The sequence below is a fragment of the Saccopteryx leptura genome, chromosome 1, assembly GCF_036850995.1.
Source record: "Saccopteryx leptura isolate mSacLep1 chromosome 1, mSacLep1_pri_phased_curated, whole genome shotgun sequence".
Taxonomy (NCBI): Eukaryota; Metazoa; Chordata; class Mammalia; order Chiroptera; family Emballonuridae; genus Saccopteryx; species Saccopteryx leptura.
The window spans coordinates 58036753-58057678 of NC_089503.1; the positions used below are offsets into that span (position 1 = coordinate 58036753).

The 20926-nt window shown below is 42.1% G+C and overlaps 1 protein-coding gene and 1 non-coding gene across 3 annotated transcripts in view; both read right to left on the minus strand.

Annotated features, from left to right (window-relative positions):
• Positions 1 to 20926, minus strand: part of FCHSD2 (FCH and double SH3 domains 2) — a 281274-nt gene that overhangs the window by 9090 nt on the left and 251258 nt on the right. For both annotated transcript variants that reach the window (XM_066367902.1, XM_066367912.1), the window contains exon 14: positions 2816 to 2950. In XM_066367902.1, coding sequence (XP_066223999.1) covers positions 2816 to 2950 — 135 coding nt within the window. The remainder of the gene's footprint in view (positions 1 to 2815; positions 2951 to 20926) is intronic.
• TRNAS-GGA (transfer RNA serine (anticodon GGA)) lies at positions 15661 to 15736 on the minus strand. The gene has a single exon. It is a non-coding gene; the product is annotated as a tRNA-Ser (tRNA).

Consider the following 20926-nt stretch of genomic DNA (forward strand, 5'->3'; position numbering starts at 1 on the left):
CACAGCAGTAGGGATAAGAACACCTTTAAATATATTGCTGTCCTTGTGAGAAAGTCATGGAGGTTCATGCAAATTGTCCAACATGGTTATATAAGCAGATACCATCCTTTTTTTTTTTTTTTTTAAAGGGAAAAATAGGTACAGACAGACAGGAAGGGACAGAGATAAGAAGCATCAATTCTCCACTATGGCACCTTAGTTGCTCATTGACTGCTTTCTCATATGTTCCTTGACCAGGGGACTCCAGCAGAGCCAGTGACCCCTTGCTCAAGCCAGCGACCTTGGGCTCAAGCCAGCAACCATGGGGTCATGTCTATGATCCCATGCTCAAGTCAGTGACACCGTGCTCAAGCTGGCAACCTCGGAGTTTTGAACCTGGGTCCTCTGTGTCCTAGGCTGGCACTCTATCCACTGTGTCACCGCCTGGTCAGGCAGCAGATACTATATTGATCATACCATCCCCAAGCAGTGACCAATCCTTCCACTTGACAAGGTCAGGTTCTTTGCACAGCATCCCAGACTATACAGAGTCTGGCCCATTGGTCTCTTCATGCTCTGGCCCTCGCATACTTTTCCCATTTCTCTGAACACTCCATGTCTTCCTTGCCTCTGTGCTTTTACTACTTCCTTCCCCTCTGGTGAAGGAATTTAGACTACTGTAAGTTCAAGTCCAATTTCAGTCTGTTTCTATGGGAAAGTGACCATAAGATCTCTCTGAACCTGTTTTCTTTTTATTCTTATTAGAATGTAGGCTCCATGAGGGCAGATTTAAAATAAAAAAAATGTATTTATTGACTTTAGAGAAAGAGGAAGGGGAATAGGGAGGGAGGGAGAAACACTGATTTGTTGTTCCACTTAGTCATGCATTCACTGGTTGATTCTTCTATGTGCCCTGACCAGGGATTGAACCTGAAACCTTGGGGTACTGGGACAATGCTCCAACTGAGTATCCTGCCAGGGCCAGAGGGCAGACATTTTTGTGTTGATCAATGCTCTAGTCTCAAGCCTATTTCTCCAGGTACATGGATGGTGCTTAAGTTATATTTGTTAACTTAGTAAGTTGGTTGATAATATCTTCCTTATAGGAGTTGAAGGGATTAGAAAAAAAAATTATTTTAAACTTAAAAAAAAGATTTTATTTATTTTAGAAAGGAGAAAGAGAGAGACAGACAGACAGACAGACGGACAGACAGAAAGAGAAAAGGGGGGGATGAGCAGAAAGCATCAATCAACTCTTATATGTGCCTTGACCAGGCAAGCCCCAGGTTTCAAACCTGCAACATCAGCACTCCAAGTGGACGCTTTATCCACTGTAACACTATAGGCCTAGTGAAAAATATTTATTTATGGTACCAAGGACACAGTACTTCATAAACGGTAGCTATGGTTATCACTCATGATTTGAGGCCCGGCTCATGTTTCCCCAGACTACCCACAGGGAGCTGGTTGCTTCTTCCTCCTTTTGTTCTTTTAAGGCTTTGCACATCCCTCTGACACTGACTACCACAGCACTCCACTTAGCTGTTTGCCCTTGTGGGCTTCCTACTACAGTGACTTACTTAAGGCAGGAAATGTAATTCTCCTCACCCTAACTGAAGACAGCAAGTGGGCAGTAAATGGTTATTAAACAGAGACACGGTCTGCACTGCCTCCTCAAGTCTTTCTGTCCAGCGTCAGCCAGACCTCCAGAGGCAGCCATGACCTTGATTATCCCCGCTCTCTCTTTCAATTTCCTGTTTTCTTTTAAAACAATATGCTTTTTCCCTGAAAATAAAATGAATGTATTTCATTGTAGAGAAGCTGGAAATAGGCATAATTGAGCCTTTAAGGTACATATAATTTGGTAATCTTACTTCTTTTGACATAACATAGCATTTCTTCTTCCATAAAAACCTCTCAGAAGTGGAACAACAAATGAATGCTTCTCTCTCTCTCTCTCTCTCTCTCCCTCCTTCTTCTCTCCATCTCTCTAAAACCACTGTCTCTCTCCCTTCCTCTCTCTCTAAAAATCAATTTAAAAAAGAATGTGAAAGCAGGGCTGGGGTGAATGAGGTTAAGAACTATTATACTAAATCAGGTCTGGAAACTCTGGCATCTATTTACCCAGATCCCTGCTTAGCACGGAAACAAGAAGAGTGGCTATATTGATTAGGCAAGATAAGGATGAACAAAACTGCTTTGGACTCAATTTGAGAATCAGTCTAATGCACGGTTTTATGCTAAGCAGGCAACTGAAAACAAGGATAAGATTTTTTTAAAAAAGATTTTACCTACTGATTTTAGAGAGAGAAGAGAGAGAAATGGGAGGAGGAGCGGGAAGCATCAACTCATAGTAGTTGCTTCTTGTATGTGCCTTGACCAGGCAAGCCCAGGGTTTTGAACCAGCAACCTCAGCATTCCAGGTTAATGCTTTATCCACTGTGCCACCACATGTCAGAACTGTAAGAGTTCTATGTACTAAAAATTTATTAGATGCCAGGCATGGCACTAAGTGATTTGCTGTAAAAGTGCTATCTCATTTAATCTCAAACTAGTCTTATAATATCAGCCCCATAATATAGATAAGAAAACTGAGGCTCACAGAGACTAAGGGACTAGTGTGGTCATATAGCTCCTGAGGTGGCTGAGACAGGATTTGAACCAAGGCAGTCTGATGTCACAGCCTAGACTCTTCACCATCATGTTAGGTTGCCTCTAATATTAACTGAACATCAATTTTATGTTAAGCAGTGTATAAGAGGCTGGGTAGATACAGTTATGCGTATCTTTAGAGTTGTTACATTTAATAGGAGCAAAATGTTAGAGAAATACAAACCTTGTAGGAATAAACAACTTTGCAGGTGAGTGGATAATTTCTTAAGGTGCCAGAAGGGCTGGAACTACTGTCATCAAAAACATCCATGTTGTCTTCAAACTCTTCTCCTTCTTCTTTCTCGGTATCTGCATTAAGCTAGGAAAAATTAGAAGCCATTGGCTAGCTTGTTTACTTCAAGAAAATGGTTGAAAGCAAGAGATACACTTAAAACCTGATTATTTCAAAATATTAACTTATTCAACTGCATATAAAAGTAAGTATCTGTTCTTACTTGCATATTTCATGTTATGAAAGAACAGGATATTTTTCTTTTCAAAAACCAAAAGTAAATATGTATTTACCAGTATCCCTTCACTTTTCACTGTTAAATACTGACTCATAAAGACCTCTTACTGTTTTAAACTGATCATATTGGGAAACATTAAAAAGATTTCTAAATGCTATTAAGGATGCAGAGAAACAGGCTTTCATCTATGGCTGATAAAAATGTAAATTGATATATCCTTAAAAACAACAACAACAACACCTGCCTACTGAAATAAAAAACTAAATATACCACTTAATCTAACAATTTCACTTCTATAAATCCATTATAGAGAAACAAAAGCACCAGGATATTTACTGCAACATTTCATGTAGTGGCAAAAGCCTGAACACAATCCATATAACCAATCAGGAGAGGAATGTTTGAATAAACTATGATGTGTCCACATTATAGATCAATAACACCCATTAAAACTGAGTTAGGGAATTTAAAGCCCAGAAACAAACCCTTGTATAAATGATTTTCTTTCTTTCTTTATTTAGCAAGAGAGAAAGAGAGAGAGACAGACAGGAAGAGAAAGAGATGAGAAGCATCAACTCATCACTGTGGCACTTTAGCTATTCATTGACTGCTTTCTCATACATGCCTTGACCAGGGGGCTCCAGCTGAGCCAAAGACCCCTTGCTCAATCCAGCGACCTTTGGGCTCAAGCTAGTGACTATAGGGTCATGTTCATGATCCCACGCTCAAGCTGACAACCCTGAGCTCAAGCCGGTGATCTTGAGGTTTTGAACTTGGGTCCTCAGCATCCTAGGTTGAAGCTCTATCCACTGTGCCACTGCCTGTTCAGGTGATTAAATGATTTTCAATAGGGGTCCCAATACTATTCAATGGGGAAAACACAGTCTTTTCAACAAATGGTACTGGGAAAACTATATAGGTATCTACATGTAAAAGGTGAAGTTAGACCCTCACCTTACAAAAAATGAACTCAAATGGATCAAAGACTGAAATATAAAAGCTAAAACTATAAAGCTCCTACAAGAAAACATAGGGAAAATCTTCATGACATTGGATTTGGCAATGATTTCAAGAAACCAAAGAAAAAAAAAGGACATATTGGACTTGATTAAATAAAAAACTTTTGTGTATCAAAGGACAACGGAGTAAAAGGGAACCAACAGAATGGGACAAAATATTTGCATATCATATACCTGATAAGTGATTAATATCCAGAATATATAAAGAATGCCTAAAACTCAGTAAAAAAGCAACTCAACTCAAAAAATGGATGAAGGACTTGAATAAACATTTTCCCAAAGAAGATATCCAAATGGGCAATAAGCACATGAAAAGATGCTCAACATCACTAACCACTGGGGAAATGCATATAAAACATAACAAGATACCACTTCACACCCATTAGGATGGCTAGTATAAAAAACAGGAAACAAGTGGAGATAAGAGGAGAAATTAGAACACTTGTGTACTGCTGGTAGGAGTGTAAAATGGTATGGCAATTCCCAAAATATTTAACAAAGAATTACTATATGATCCAGCAATTTTACTTCTAGGTATATACCCCAAAGATTTTGAAAGCAGGGACTTGAGTAGATATTTGTACACCAATGTTAATAGCAGCATTATTCACAATAGCCAAAAGGGAGAAGCAATCCAAGTGTCCATTGACTGATAAATGAATAAACAAAATATGCTAAATACATACCATAGAATATATTACAGCCTTAAAAAGGAAAGAAATTCTGACTATGCTACAATAAGGGTGAACCTTGAGGACATTAATATTAAGTGAAATAAGTCAGTTACAAAGATATAAATACTGTACGATTATACTCAGATGAGGTATCCAGAGGAGTCAAATTCACAAAGACAGAAAGTAGAATACTGGCTGTCAGAAATTGAGGGTTGGGAAAAGGGAGAGTCCAGTGGGTACAGAGTTTTTTTTATTTTTTTGTATTTTTCTGAAGTTGGAAACAGGGAGGCAGTCAGACTCCCACATGTGCCCGACCAGGATCCACCCGGCATGCCCACCAGGGGGCGATGCTCTGCCCATCTGGGGCGTTGCTCTGTTGCAACCAGAGCCGTTCTAGCGCCTGAGGCAGAGGCCACAGAGCCATCCTCAGCGCCCGGGCCAACTTTGCTCCAATGGAGCCCCAGCTGCGGGAGGGGAAGAGAGAGACAGAGAGGAAGGAGAGGGGGAGGGGTGGAGAAGCAGATGGGCGCTTCTCCTGTGTGCCCTGGCCGGGGATCGAACCCGGGACTCCTGCACACCAGGCCGACACTCTACCACTGAGCCAACTGGCCAGGGCCCAGAGTTTTACTTTTGCAAGATGAAGAGTTCTGGAAATAGGTGACAGTTATGGTTGCACAACAATGTGATTGTACTTAATACAACTAAACTATACACTTAAAAATGGTTTAAATGGTACATTTTATGTTATATATATTTTACCACAAAAATGGGGCACCTTTCCTTTTGAAATATAGCACAAGGAAGATGTCTTTTTTGAGAGAGAGAGAGAGACAGGAAGGAGAGAGATGAGAAGCATCAACTTGTAGTTGCATCACTTAGTTGTTCACTGATTGCTTCTCATATGTGCCGAGCCAGTGACTCCTTGCTCAAGCCAGTGACCTTGGGCTCAAGTCAGCAACCTAGGGATCATGTTGATGACTCCATTCTCAATCTGGCGATCCTGCGCTCAAGCTGGATCAGTCTGTGCTCAAGCCAGCGACCTCAGGGTTTCGACCTTGGGAACTCAGGTCGACATTATTTATTGCACCACCACTGGTCAGGTAGAAAATAACTTTTACCAAGTTTAAATGTATATTACCCACCTCAGCTAAAATGCATATATTTATTAAAATGGTATTCAGTGTAGAAAAATATAGTAGTGTCCATAATATTAAAGTACAAATAACAAATTTTTAAATTTTTTAAATTTATTTATTCATTTTTTTAGAGAGGAGAGAGACAGAGAGAGAGAAGGGGGGGAGGAGCTGGAAGCATCAACTCCCATATGTACCTTGACCATGCAAGCCCAGGGTTTTGAATCAGCGACCTCAGCATTTCCAGGTCGATGCTTTATCCACTGCGCCACCATAGGTCAGGCCCAAAAAACAGTTTTATAAGCATAACTATCTAACAGGGAGGCAGAGTAAGAAGAGTAATGACTGCAGAATGGAAGAGTGGCTGGCTTGTGTTTTACCTACCTCTGTACTATCTGAACTATTAGAATGAGTATGTTTTGCCTGACCAGGCAGTGGCGCAGTGGATTGAGTGTCGGACTGGGATGCAGAGGACCCAGGTTTGAAACCCTGAGGTAACTGGCTTGAGCAGGAAGGGCTCACCCGGCTTGAGTATGGGCTCACCTGCTTGAGCACAGGGTCACTGGCTTGAATGTAGGATCATAGACATGACCCCATGGTTGCTGGCTTAAGCCCAAAGGTCGCTGGCTTGAAGCTCAAGGTCACTGGCTTGAGCAAGGGGTCACTCGCTCTGCTGTAACCCCCCCACCCAGGTCAAGGCACATATGAGAAGGTAATCGATGAACAACTAAGGTGCTGCAATGAAGAAATGATGCTTCTCATCTCTCTCCCTTCTTGTCTGTCTGTATCTGTCCCTCTCTCTGTCACTGTCACAAAAAAAAAGAAAGAAAGAAAGAAAGAAAAAGAGCATGTTTTACTTTTTAAACTAAAAATCCAATAAAGAAGAAACAAAACCAGGCTTAAAAATTTGTTTCTAGCTATATATAAGCACTTATTTGGCTACTTTCCCCCCTGTTCAAACATACAAAGTCTCCAATATTTACATATTAAGGATATAAAGAATGAACAGTCAGAATTGGGCCTCACAGTAGAACACTTAATTCAAATATCAAATACCTATATATGATGAACACTTTGCTGGGCTCTGAGATATGAAGTGAAGGACACCATGAATGCTTTGCAGGAGCTCACAAACTAGAGTGGAAAACTACAGCAGCTAAATGCAAAGTGCGTAGGGAAGCATGAATATGTAAGAGGTGACTGGAGAGGTTTCCTGGGATTCAGTGAATCAAAAAGTAGAGGCTACTTATACTGTCAGGTTCTACTTTTTTAATAAATTAAAGTGATTCCTCTTGAGTAATTATCACTAATGTTTTAAAACTGGCTCTTCTTGGTATTGTTATTTCTCTAATAACATTCTACAGAACTGTGGGTGTGTGTGTATGTGTGTTCTAGAAGAATAAATAGTGGATATTTTCCATCACGTTTATTGCTTCCATTTCCAAATCCTTATACATTCTCATTTATAACTACTAGTGAAATTCTCTACAACTGAGTGAGGTAATTGTGTACCTCATCTTAAAATAATTCATCTATGGTCAGTCAGGTCAATGATGAAATAGGCTCAAATATTGACCCTTTCAAAATACCTTAGGCTTATGAGTCTACTGTTTTCCAACAGGGCATTCTGTCATAAAAGAGGAGAAGCATATGCTAGAAATTGCTTTCATATTCTAGTAAAGGTTATAGACATTAAAAAAAAAAAAAAGAAACTGTTGGCACTGCAACGAAACAGAACACCCATACATCTATAAAAACTAAAATTAAAGCCACTGTGCATAGAACGAGTTTCCAAAACTATATAAGGAATGTTAATATGTACTGTGCTTTGGCACTGGGAATCAATCCAGAACATTTTATCTTGGCAATGTTGTTTGATACTAAACATTCCTTCCTTCCCCTTTATTTTGAGTTCATTTTCTGATTCTCATAAAAGGGAACAAAAGGTTGCAGTGACAGCAATAGGGGTCATCACTGTCATGCTTTTGCATTGCTCTGTCTCTTTTTAAAAAATATTTTTATTTAAAAAAAATTTTTTTTGGCCCTGGCAGGTTGGCTCAGCGGTAGAGCATCGGCCTGGCATGCGGGGGACCCGGGTTCGATTCTCGGCCAGGGCACATAGGAGAAGCGCCCATTTGCTTCTCCACCCCCTCCCCTCCTTCCTCTCTGTCTCTCTCTTCCCCTCCCGTAGCCGAGGCTCCATTGGAGCAAAGATGGCCCGGGTGCTGGGTATGGCTCCTTGGCCTCTGCCCCAGGCGCTAGAGTGGCTCTGGTCACGGCAGAGCGACGCCCTGGAGGGGCAGAGCATCGCTCCCTAGTGGGCGTGCCGGGTGGATCCCGGTTGGGCGCATGCGGGAGTCTGTCTGACTGTTTCTCCCCATTTCCAGCTTCAGAAAAATACAAAAAAAAAAAAAAAAGAAAGAAAGAAAAAAAAAATTTTTTTTTTATTATTTTATTTTTTTACAGAGACAGAGAGTGAGTCAGAGAGAGGGATAGACAGGGACAGACAGACAGGAACAGAGAGAGATGAGAAGCATCAATCATTAGTTTTTCATTGCGCATTGCAACACCTTAGTTGTTCATTGATTGCTTTCTCATATGTGCCTTGACCGTGGGCCTTCAGCAGACTGAGTAACCCCTTGCTGGAGCCAGCGACCTTGGGTTCACGCTGGTGGGCTTTTGCTCAAACCAGATGAGCCTGTGCTCAAGCTGGTGACCTCAGGGTCTCGAACCTGGATCTTCCGCATCCCAGTCCGATGCTCTATCCACTGCGCCACCGCCTGGTCAGGCTAAAAAAATTTTTAAAATTATTTTATTGACTTTTAGAAAGGGGAGGGGGAGAGGAGGAGAGAGAAAGAGAGAGATGGTTAGAGAGAGAGATAGGAACATCTCTCTGTTCCTGTATGTGCCCTGACAAGGGATCAAACTGGCAACCTCCATGCTTTGGGGCGAAGCTCCAACGAATCAAGCTATCTGGCCAGGGCTCCGTTTCTTTTTGTCCTTTTTTTTGGACAAAGATAGAGAGAGACAGAGAGAGGAACAGACAGACTAGAAGGGAGAGAGATGAGAAGCATCAATTCTTTGTTGCGGCACCTTAGTTGTTCAGTGATTGCTTTCTCATATGTGCCTTGAATGGGGGGCTACAGCAGACCGAGTGACCCCTTGCTCAAGCCAGCGACCTTGGGTTCAAGCTGGTAAGCCTTGCTCAAACCAGATGAGCCCACACTCAAACTGGCGACCTCAGGATTTTGAACCTGGGTCCTCCGCATCCCAGTCCGATGCTCTATCCACTGCGCCACCGCCTGGTCAGGCCAGGGCTCCGTTTCTTAACAACTGTTCTCTTAACTCTTTTCCTTCCTGTCACTTGACAGAACTTCAACCACAACTATTCTTTCTAGCTGTACTAATATTTTCCCTTTCTTAGATGTTAAAAAATGTTTACTCTTATTGCAAGGGTAAATAGTTATACTCGTCTTATACTCAGCAAAATATTATCTCTGAAAGGGCCTTGTCAACTTTAAGGTAATATAATGAACTAGAGAGCAATGGATCCTCTAGGTCCAACATACATGGGTTTGAATGCTGACTTAGCCATTTATTTGTTGTGTGACTTTGGGAAAATTATTTAACTTCTCAACATTATTTCAATGAAGACAATATTCCCTCATATGAAAAGATATTCAAAATTATTAATGGAAAGCAAATTAAAATTATAATGATACACTACTACATACCTATTAGAATGTCAAATAGATCTAAATTAAATGTCTAAATTAAAAAAAAACTGGCCAAACCAAGTGTTGACAAGGTTGTGAAATAAATGAAACACCAGTACCTACTGATGGGAATGTAAAATGGTACAACCACTCTGGAAAACAGTTTGGCAGTTTCTTAAAATGTTAAATATACATCCACTATATAACCCACTCAAAACATATGTTCAAAGTAGTTTTACTTGTAACAACCCCAAACAATCCAAATGCCCACCATCAGGTGAATGAATAAACAAATAGTGTGGTATATTCATACAACTGAACACAACTAAGCAATGAAAAGAAATGAAACTGCTGTCTGACCAGATGGTGGCACAGTGGATAGAGTGTCGGACTGGGATGCAGAGAACCCAGGTTCGAGACCCCGAGGTTGCCAGCTTGAGCGCTGGCTCATCTGGCTTGAAAAAAAAAATAAAAAGCTCACCAGCTTGGACCCAAGGTCACTGGCTCGAGTATGGGGTTACTCGGTCGGCTGAAGGCTCGCAGTCAAGCGGTCAAGGCACATATGAGAAAGCAATCAATGAACAACTAAGGTGTTGCAACAAAAAACTGATGATTGATGCTTCTCATCTCTCTCCGTTCCTCTCTGTCTGTCCCTATCTCTGACTCTCTCTCTGTCCTTGTAAAAAACAAAAAAAGAAAGAAATGGAACTACTGATACATGGAACAAGATGCATGATCTTCAAAATAATCATGCTGAGTCAAAGAAGCCAGACCAAAAAAAAAAGGTACATATTGTTTGGTTCTGTTTATAGAAAATTCTAGGAAACTTAAACTAATCTATAGTGACAGGCAGAAGATCAGTGGTTGACTGAGGGGCTGGAAAGAGCATGAGAAAACAAGGTTCTCACTGGTGAATTCATATGCCAAGATGGAGCAAATTGTATACTTTAGATATGTACAATCTATTTATGTCAATCATACCTCAGCAAAATTGTTAATATTATTAAAGCTTGGAAATTTTAATGACAACTGGCCACATAGTACTTGACGATGCTGCAAGACCATTAATTACATTGAAAATAAAATATTCAATGATGATTCAACACATGCTTTAAAAAAAGGAAAAAAGAAATGCACAGCAATTAGAATAAATCATGATAAAGGTTAGAGAAATAAGGGTTATCCATAAGGTAAGAAAGTATGATAAAGAGCAGGGCTTTAGAGGCAGACATATCTGGATTCAAATTCCTGCTCTCTCCACTTACTAGCTGTGTGCTACTGGGTGAGATGTTTAATATTCTTCCAAGTCTGTCTCCTTGTCTGTGAACACATTTAGAATTGTTGTGACTACTAACTGAAATTATGTATGCATGTGCCTAACATAGGACCTGGTACAGAATAGATGCTTTAATGATATAAACTCCCTCCGTTTAGTAGCATTTTAAGCTTAGTTGGTAGAACTGGATGGAGTAGTTGCTCATCTTGATGTTCAGATTAGTATTTTTGAACATGTGCTATGTATAAGGATCTGTCAAGCACTTTAGTTATGCCCATGCAGAAAATCAAAGAACACAACACAGTTGGAGACACTTCTCTTAAATTAAGTGAAAGTCTCACATCTTTTCAGTGTCCATCTTTTTGGTCTTGGCTGTCATGGACTAGTTGCCAATGAATCTGTGGATACCAATTCAACTTATATTATATTCATCTTGGTAATTCCCAGCAGATAGCAACGAGCTTCATTATAAGCAGTGTAGGCTCAATACATGCTTACTAAATTAAATAAAATTGATCCTAACTAGGAATTTGAAATGTCAGTTTCACTAAAAATATGTGGGCTGTTTATTTACTTTTATTATATTATATTTTATTTTTTTGAGAGAGAGAGAGGGAGAGAGGAAAAGACAGGAAGGAAAAGAGATGAGAAGCATCAACTCATAGTTTTGTCACTATAGTTCACTGATTGTTTCTCATGTGTGCCTTAACTGGTGGGCTCAAGCTGAGCCAGCAACCCCTTGCTCAAGCCAGCGACCTTGGGGTTTCAAACCTGGGACCTCAGCATCCCAGGTTGATGCTCTATCCACTGTGCTACCACTAGTCAGGCATGGGCTGTTTAAGTATGGAGGTTAGTTCAATAAGAAAAACCACTGCCCATTTGGAAATATTGTAAATATAAAACGACTGAAGATTTTTGCAAGGGTATTTTATAAATATCATGGTTTACATTTATTGCATTACAAAAATTCATTGTTTATTTTCTTTGGGATTAGCTCAAATCAATAGATTTTCATATTTCAAAAACAGAGCCCATTGGACTGCAAAGACTACTGAGCATTATTGAAGCAGATGGAAACCAAATTATCATCCTGAAGATTAAAAATATTTAATCTCTTTGTTTTTCTTTCTTTTTAAAAAATTTTTAATGTTTACTTAATTGATTTTAGAGGGATAGGGAGAGAGAGAGAGACAGAAACATTGTTCCATTCCTGCATGTGCCCTAACTAGGGATTGAACCAGGAACCTTTGTGCTTTGGGCCGATGCTCTAACCCAACCAAGCTATCCAGCCAGGGCTCTTTGTCTTTCAAACACATTATTCAGCATGGTCTTCATAGTGAGTGGACTCAGAATTTATTTCTATGCAACTGTATAAAATGCTCATATTCTTAGAGGCTGCACAACAAAGTAGATGTTAGGATGCCTTTGTATAGTAGCTGGGTGAAGTGGATGAAGACAAGAAAGTCATGTAAACGGTGTTAGCTATAGTTTGAGAATCTAAAGAAAAAATAATAAAAAGAAAGAAAACAAACCAAACTCAAAGAAATATAGATACCTGACCCAGCAATTCTACTTCTTCTTCTTATTATTTTTTTTGTATTTTTCTGAAGTTAGAATTGGGGAGGCAGTCAAGACTCCTGCATGCGCCCAAAGGGGATCCACCCGGCATGCCCAACAGGGGGCGATGTTCTGACTATCTAGGGCATTGCTCCGTTTCTGCCAGTCATTTTAGTGCCTGAGGCGGAGGCCATGAAGCTGTCCTCAGCGCCCGGGCCAACTTTTTGCTTCAGTGGAGTCTTGGCTGTGGGAGGGAAAGAGAGATAGAGAGGAAGGAGAGGGGGAAGGGTGGAGAAGCAGATGAGTGCTCTTCCTGTATGCTCTGGCCGGGAATTGAACGCAGGACTTCCACACACCAGGCCAATGCTTTGCCGCTGAGCCACTGGTCAGAGCCGCAATTCTACTTTTAACAATCTATATTACTGAAAAAAAATTCCCAGCATGAGAAAAATATTTACATAAATGTTTCTTTCTTTCTTTTTTTTTTTTTTTCCCTGAAGCTGGAAACGGGAAGAGACAGTCAGACTCCTGCATGCGCCCGACCGGGATCCACCCAGCACGCCCACCAGGGGGTGATGCTCTGCCCCTCCGGGGGGGTCGCTCTTTTGCGACCAGAGCCACTCCAGTGCCTGGGGCAGAGGCCAAGGAGCCATCCCCAGCGCCCGGGCCATCTTTGCTCCAATGGAGCCTCAGCTGCGGGAGGGGAAGAGAGAGACCGAGAGGAAGGGGGGGGTGGAGAAGCAAATGGGTGCTTCTCCTATGTGCCCTGGTCGGGAATTGAACCTGGGTCCCCCGCACGCCAGGCCGACGCTCTACCGCTGAGCCAACCGGCCAGGGCCACATAAATGTTTCTTAGAGTGTTATTTAGACTATCTGGAGGCAATCTAAATATTTAACCTATAAGGGAATAGTTACTTAAATGAATTATAGTACGTTTTCCTGATGGAATACTATACAGTCATAAAAAGGATGATTATGAAAACCATTCAGCAATATTAGATGGAAAAATATATAAAATTGCCTGACCAGGCAGTGGCACAGTGGATAGAGTGTTGGCCTGGGATGCTGAGCACCCAGCTGTCAGCTTGAACGTAGGATCATAGACATGACCCCATCGTTGCTGGCTTGAGCCTGAAGGTTGCTGGCTTGAGCCCAAGGTCGTTGGCTTGAGCAAGGTGTCACTAGCTTAGCTGCAGCACCCCAGTCAAGGCATATATGAGAAAACAATCGACGAACAACTAATCTCTCTCCCTTCCTGTCTTGTCTGTCCCTCTCTCTCAATCTCTCTAAAAAGGAAAAAAAAATATAAAATTAACATTATGGTAAATATGTTAAAAAAAGAATAGTAGAAAGAGGAATTATATCAAGTTGCTAACAGTGGTGTTAAAAGGATGGAGCTTTACCCTGACCTGTGGTGGCTCAGTGGATAAAGCATCAACCTGGAATGCTGAGGTCACTGGTTTGAAACCTCTGGCTTGCCTGCTCAAGGCATATAGGACAAGCAACTACTATGAGAGAGGAAGGAGAGGGAGGAAGACAGGGAGAGAGAAAAAGAGTGAAAGAGAGAGAAGGGGGGAGGAGTGGGAAGCATCAACTTATAGTAATTGCTTCTTGTATTATAACACCTTCTTGACCTATAACACCTCAGCATTATAGGTCAATGCTTTATCCACTGCGCCACCACAGGCCAGGCAATAAATGCAATTTTTATTATTTTTATTTTATTTATCGATTTTAGAGAGAGGAAGGGGGGAAAGAGAGAGAGAGAAGAACATTGATCACCTCTTTTTTTTTTTACAGAGACAGAGAGAGTCAGAGAGAGGGATAGACAGAAAGGAACGGAGAGATGAGAAGCATCAATCATCAGTTTTTCATTGCAACTCCTTAGTTGTTCACTGATTGCTTTCTCATATGTGCCTTGACTGCGGGCCTTCAGCAGACTGAGTAACCCCTTAATGGAGCCAGCGACCCTGGGTCCAAGCTGGTGAGCTTTTTGCTCAAGCCAGATGAGCCCGCGCTCAAGCTGGCGACCTCGGAGTCTCGGATCTGGGTCCTTCCACATCCCAGTCCAACGCTCTATCCACTGCGCCACCGCCTGGTCAGGCTTGATCTGTTCTTATATGTGCTTTGACTAGGAACTGAACTGGTAACCTCTGTGCTTCAGGATGATGCTCTAACCAACCAAGCCATCCAGCCAGGGCAATAAATAAAATCTTAAAAAAAAAAAAAAAAAAGGATGGAGTGTTAGGTCATTTTCTTTTCTACTGGACTTTCTAATTTTTTTGGTAGTCTGGCTATCTAACTTTTCTTATTCTAAAATTAATATAATTTTAACATTAGGCAGTAAATTGGAGTTTTGAGTAAGAGAAGGCAAGAAAATAGGAGAAGGGAGGAATGAGTGAAAGCTGAGGTCACTGGCAGCAATCCAATCATAGGAAGCTGTGTGTAGGCTCTGTTTAACCATCAATTGAATAACTCTATCAGTAGACTGCTCTCCCTTTTAAAAAATATTGCCAGCCTGACCAATGGGAGTGCAGTGGATAGAGTGTTGACCTGGGACACTGAGGCCCCAGGTTTGAAACTCCAATGTCACTGGCTTGAGCAAGGGATCATTGGCTTGGTTGGAGACCCCTGGTCAAGGCACATATGAGAATCAGTGAACAACTAAAGTGCTACAACTACAAGTTGATGCTTCTCATCTTTCTCCTTTCCTGTCTGTCTGTCTCGTCTGTCTCTCAAAAAAATAATAAGGTTGCTATATTCTGTGATTCTTTGTCTTTTTTTCTTCCCAATCCTATATTCTGTACTACAGCATATTACAGAAGGCAAAGAGTTAATACCCAATTAAATATAGTTATTTTCTCATTCTATAAGCTAAACAGGCTGTATATCTTTTTTTTGTATTTTTCTGAAGTTGGAAATGGGGAGGCAGGCAGACAGACTCCCGCATGCACCTGACTGGGATCCACCTGGCACGCCCACCAGGGGGTGATGCTCTGCCCATCCGGGGCGTCGCTCTGTTGTGACCAGAGCCACTCTAGCACCTGAGGCAGAGGCCATGGAGCCATCCCCAGCGCCCGGGCCATCTTTGCTCCAATGGAGCCTCGGCTGCGGGAGGGGAAGAGAGAGATAGAGAGGAAGGAGAGGGGGAGGAGCGGAGAAGCAAATACACGCTTCTCCTGTGTGCCCTGGCCGGGAATTGAACCCGGGACTTCTGCACTCCAGGCCGATGCTCTACCACTGAGCCAACCGGCCAGGGCCTACAGGCTGTATATCTTAAAAATATTTATCTTCTATAAGGTACTTTACACTATTGATGTCTAACGGCAGTATTAACCATATTTTCCAGATGGAAGGAAATTATAAACTTGATGACTAATGTTTTTGTTGGCATCTATAATGGAAGAAATAATTTGGTCCCAGAATGTGTAGTTCTGATTTACGTTCCTAGCCAGCTAGCTGCCAGTGTAAAGAGGTACAACTCCCTCTGAATAATTTCAGTGCTGTTAATTAAAAGCAGGTTAAATTAAAATTGAGGTTTCATTAAGCTATTCTGTGCCTACTCTCTCTCTTATTTATATTGTTAGTTCAGCTGACAGCAGGAAGACACAAGCCCCATAAGACTGACTAAAGGAAAGAAAAGAGTGGAATGGAATCGCAAAGTGCTCCTTTCGTACAGATGTTAGTCTCTAGATGAGCTGATGCATTCTCAAAAAGACAGGTCTCAAAAACACCCAATCTTTATTTTTTTTAAGTGAGCGAGAGAGAAGCATCAATTTTTCTTCTTTTTTTTAAAAACAGAGACAGAGAGAGAGTCAGAGAGAGGGATAGATAGGGACAGACAGGAACGGAGAGAGATGAGAAGCATCAATCATTAGTTTTTCGTTGTGACACCTTAGTTGTTCATTGATTGCTTTCTCATATGTGCCTTGACCATGGGCCTTCAGCAGACTGAGTAACCCCTTGCTTGAGCCAGCGACCCTGGGTCCAAGCTGGTGAGCTTTGCTCAAACCAGATGAGTCCGCACTCAAGCTGGGGACCTCGGGGTCTCGAACCTGGGTCCTCCGCATCCCAGTCTGATGCTCTATCCATTGCGCCACCGCCTAGTCAGGCAGCATCAATTCTTTATTGAAGCATCATAGTTGTTCATTGATTGCTTTCTCATATGTGCCTTGACCAGGGGTGGGGGCTCCAGCAGAGCAAGTGACCCCTTGCTCAAACCAGTGACCTTGGGCTTCAAGCCAGCAACCTTTGGCCTCAAGCCAGCGGTCATGGGGTCATGTCTATGATCCCACGCTCAAGCCAGTGACCCAGTGCTCAAGCTGGTGAGCCCACTGGTGAAGCCAGTGACCTCAGGGTTTTGAACCTGGGTCCTCAGCATCCCAGTCCGATGCTCTCTCCACTGTGCCACCATCTGGTCAGGCAAAAACACTCAATTAAAAAAAAGATTTTATTTATTGATTTTCGAGAGAGGAAAGAGAGAGAAAATGGGGGTGTGGAGTGGGAAGCATCAACTCGTAGTAGTTGCTTCTTGTATGTGCCTTGACCAGACGAGCTTGGGATTTCAGAACAGCAACCTCAGCATTCCAGGTCGATGCTTTTATCCACTGTGCCATCACAGGTCAGGCTCAAAAACACCCAATTTGATCAACACACACTATCACACTGTACTACTCACTGCCAGATACTGTACTAGGCCTGTCTTTATTTCCTTCCTTCACACTCAGAAGACTTTTATCTTCTGTTAAAATTCTTCAAGGACTATCTGAAATGACATTTCCTTCTTGGGTGAAGTTTTTTCCTATCTCTCTAGCTGATATTGAGCTTTACCGTCAGCGTTTCAGAAAATCATGAGATTTTGGAGTTGGAAGGGATCTTGGAATTATTTAATCTTTCTCTCTGAAACCCAGAGAGAAGTGACTTTTTCTAAAGTGTGCAGATGAGTTAGAAGCAAGCAATTTTGGGTTCACTATGCGCTAGCCCAGTCGCACACTGCCACGTAACACAAAGATCTATAAAAGCCTGTCTGAAAAAAAAAAAAAAGCCTGTCTGTTCTACCAGCATGTCAGCTCTGATGAGAAAGACCAAGTTTCATTCATCTCTGACTTGCTCAGAAAGTAGGCACAAAGGTGATAAGAGGCAGCCCAGCTGATTTAGTTAGAAAAGGTGAGAGTCCGAGGAAAAGCATGGGTTTGTATGGTGCCAGCAGTGCTGTTGAAGAAGTCAAAAGCAAATCCGTGTCTGGAGTTTGCTGTCATTATAACTCCTGCACAACAGAATAACCTGAGGTAGATGTGAATTTGACTTAAAAATTTTTTTAAAGACTTTATTTATTCATTTTAGAGAGGAGAGAGAGAGAGAAGGGGGAAGGAGCAGGAAGCATCTACTTCCATATGTGCCTTGACCAGGCAAGCCCAGGGTTTTGAACCGGCAACCTGAGTGTTCCAGGATGACGCTTTATCCACTGTGCCACCACAGGTCAGGCTAAAAACTTTTTAAAATAAAATTATTGGCCCTGGCCAGTTGGCTCAGTGGTAGAGCGTCAGTTTGGTGTGTGGATATCCCGGGTTTGATTCCTGGTCAGGGCACACAAAAGAAACAACCATATGCTTCTTCACCCCTCCCCCTCTTATCTCTCTCTCTCTCTCTCTCTCTCTTTCTCCTCCCACAGTCATGGCTCGATTGAAGCAAGTTGACCCTGGGTGCTGAGGATGGTTCCATGGCCTCTGCCTCAGGTGCTAAAACAGCTGGGTTGCTGAGCAACAGGACAACGCCCCAGATGGGCAGAACATTGCCCCATAGGGGGCTTGCTGCATGGATTCCGGTTGGGGTGCTAGTGGGAGTCGGTCTCTGCCTACCCTATTCTCACTTTAAAAATAAATTTATTGGGGTGACACTGGTTAATAAAACTACACAGAATTCAGGTGTACAATTCTATAATACATCTTCTATATATTACATTGTGTGTTCATGACACCAAGTCAAGTTGACTTTTATTTTTATTTTTTTTTGTTGATCTGTTTTACAAGTTGACTTTTAAAAGATGCACTAAAGCCCAACCAGTGGTGGCATAGTGGATAGAGTATCAACCCGGAAAACTGAGGCCCCAGATTTGAAACCTTGAGGTTGCTGGCTTGAGCCTGGGCTCACCAGCTTGAGCATGGGATTACTGACATGATCCTACAGTGGCTGTCTTGAGTCCAAAAGTCATTGGTTTGAAGCCCAAGGTTGTTGGCTTAAGCAAGTGGTCCCTGTCTTGGCTTGAGCCCTCTGTCAAGGCACATATGAGAAGCAGTTAATGAACAACTATAGTGACACAACTATGAGATTTTTTTTTTTAAGTTTTTTGGGTTTTTTTTTGTGACAGAGAGAGTCAGAGAGAGGAACAGATAGGGACAGACAGACAGGAAGAGAGAGAGATGAGAAACATCAATTCTTTGTTGTGGCTCCTTAGTTGTTCATTGATTGATTTCTCATATGTGCCTTGACCGGCAGGCTACAGCAGACCGAGTAACCCCTTGCTTGAGCCAGCGACCTTGGGCTCAAGCTGGTGAGCTTTGCTCAAATCAGATGAGCCCGCGCTCAACCTGGCGACCTTGGGGTCTCGAACCTGGGTTCTCAACATCCCAGTCCGACATTCTATCCACTGCGCCACAGCCTGGTCAGGCACAACTATGAGTTGATGCTTCTCATCTCTCTCTCTCTTCCTGTCTCTCTCACTAAAAAAAAAAAAGTTGCATTGAAAACAGGGAAAACTCTTTTAACCAAAGTCACATGGGTGATGTGCACTTATTTTCCCCAGCTGGGTTAATAGTAAAATAAAAATAATATATTGCTTTTCCTTAAAGAGAGAAAAAGAGTGGGGATGGGAGGGACAGACAGACAGGAAGGGAGAGAGATGAGAAGCATCAACTCATAGTTGAGGCATCTTAGTTGTTCATTGATTGCTTTCTCATATGTGCCTTGACTAGGGTGCTCCAGCCAAGCTAGTGACCCCTTGCTCAAGCCAGTGACCTTGGGCTCAAACCAGCAACCATGGGGTCATGTCTATGATCCCCACTCAGGCCGGCAACCCTGCGCTCAAGATCATGAGCCTGTGCTCAAGCAGGCTACCTCAGGGTTTGAATCTGGGTCCTAGAGTGCCAGGTCAATGCTCTTTTCACTGCGCCACCACCTGGTCATGCAGGGGTGTCTTTTTTAATCTGAAGGGCACAAGCATTGAAAGGGCACTATAGATACACTATAGTGGGAAGTTGGGAGATTAGAATTTTAGCTTTTAGTTTGCCACTATTTCCTCTATCCGTCCATCCAGTCATTCATTTCCTTCTTCAACAGATGTTTATTGAGTACCTACTAAGTGCCAGGCATTTTGCTATGCACAACAGTGAACCAGGTAGGCACAGAGGTTACATTATAGAGAGAAAGACAGATGATAAACAAAGAAAACAAATAACGAAGATACAAAGGTTGTAATAAATGTCACGAGGAAATAAACAGGATGAGAGAAAAGTGAGGAGGTAGCAGCAGGAGTTACTTTAGTCTGACCAGCTAGGCACCATATACCCACGGATACATTAGGCAAAGCACTGAACTTTTCTGGTACTCAGATTTCCAAATAAAACACTAAGGTTTAACTGGATGGTATTGAAGTGGAGAGAGCCCTGACCTCAAAAACTTAAGCTTGAGTTCTGGCCTTGTTTGGAAGACACCATCTCTCAGATGTAGGATACTGTGAGCAGAGTGTGAAAGCCCTTGAGAACAGAACTGAACAGACAAAGCAACAAATTAAGAGTATTCTTTTCCCTTCTTTAAGATTGTTTCCATCTCTCTGGGTGTTTATTTTCATTTACACTAGAAAAGACTTATGAGAACTTCAGAAAGCCTGGATTAAAATCTTTATTCTGATACTTCCATACAAGAAGCATATCTACTTATGAATGGGATAATAAGTATGGCAAATCAGCACTGATCAACCAACCAGTGATAATATGTTCACTGAACATTTTTAAAAAGCACTATTCCCTTGCCTGACCAGGTGGTGGTGCAGTGGATAGAGCACTGGGCTGGGATGCGAAGGATCCAGGTTCGAGACCCCGAGGTTGCCAGCTTGAGTGCAGGCTCATTAGGTTTGAGCAAGGCTTGAGCCCAAGGTTGCTGGCTCGAGCAAGGGGTCACTTAGTCTGCTGTAGCCCCTCAGACAAGGCACATATGTGAAATCAATCAATGAACAACTAAGGAACAGCAACAAAGAACTGATGTTTCTCATCTCTCTCCCCTCCTGTCTGTCCCTATCTGTCCCTCTCTCTGACTCTGTCTCTCTCTCACACACACACACACACACACACACACACAGCACTATTCTCCCCACCCCTTCTTTCTTACACTCAAGTTTCATTCAATAGTGAAAGGTTAGAAAACAAAAACAAAAATCCAAACTACTAGGAAAACCA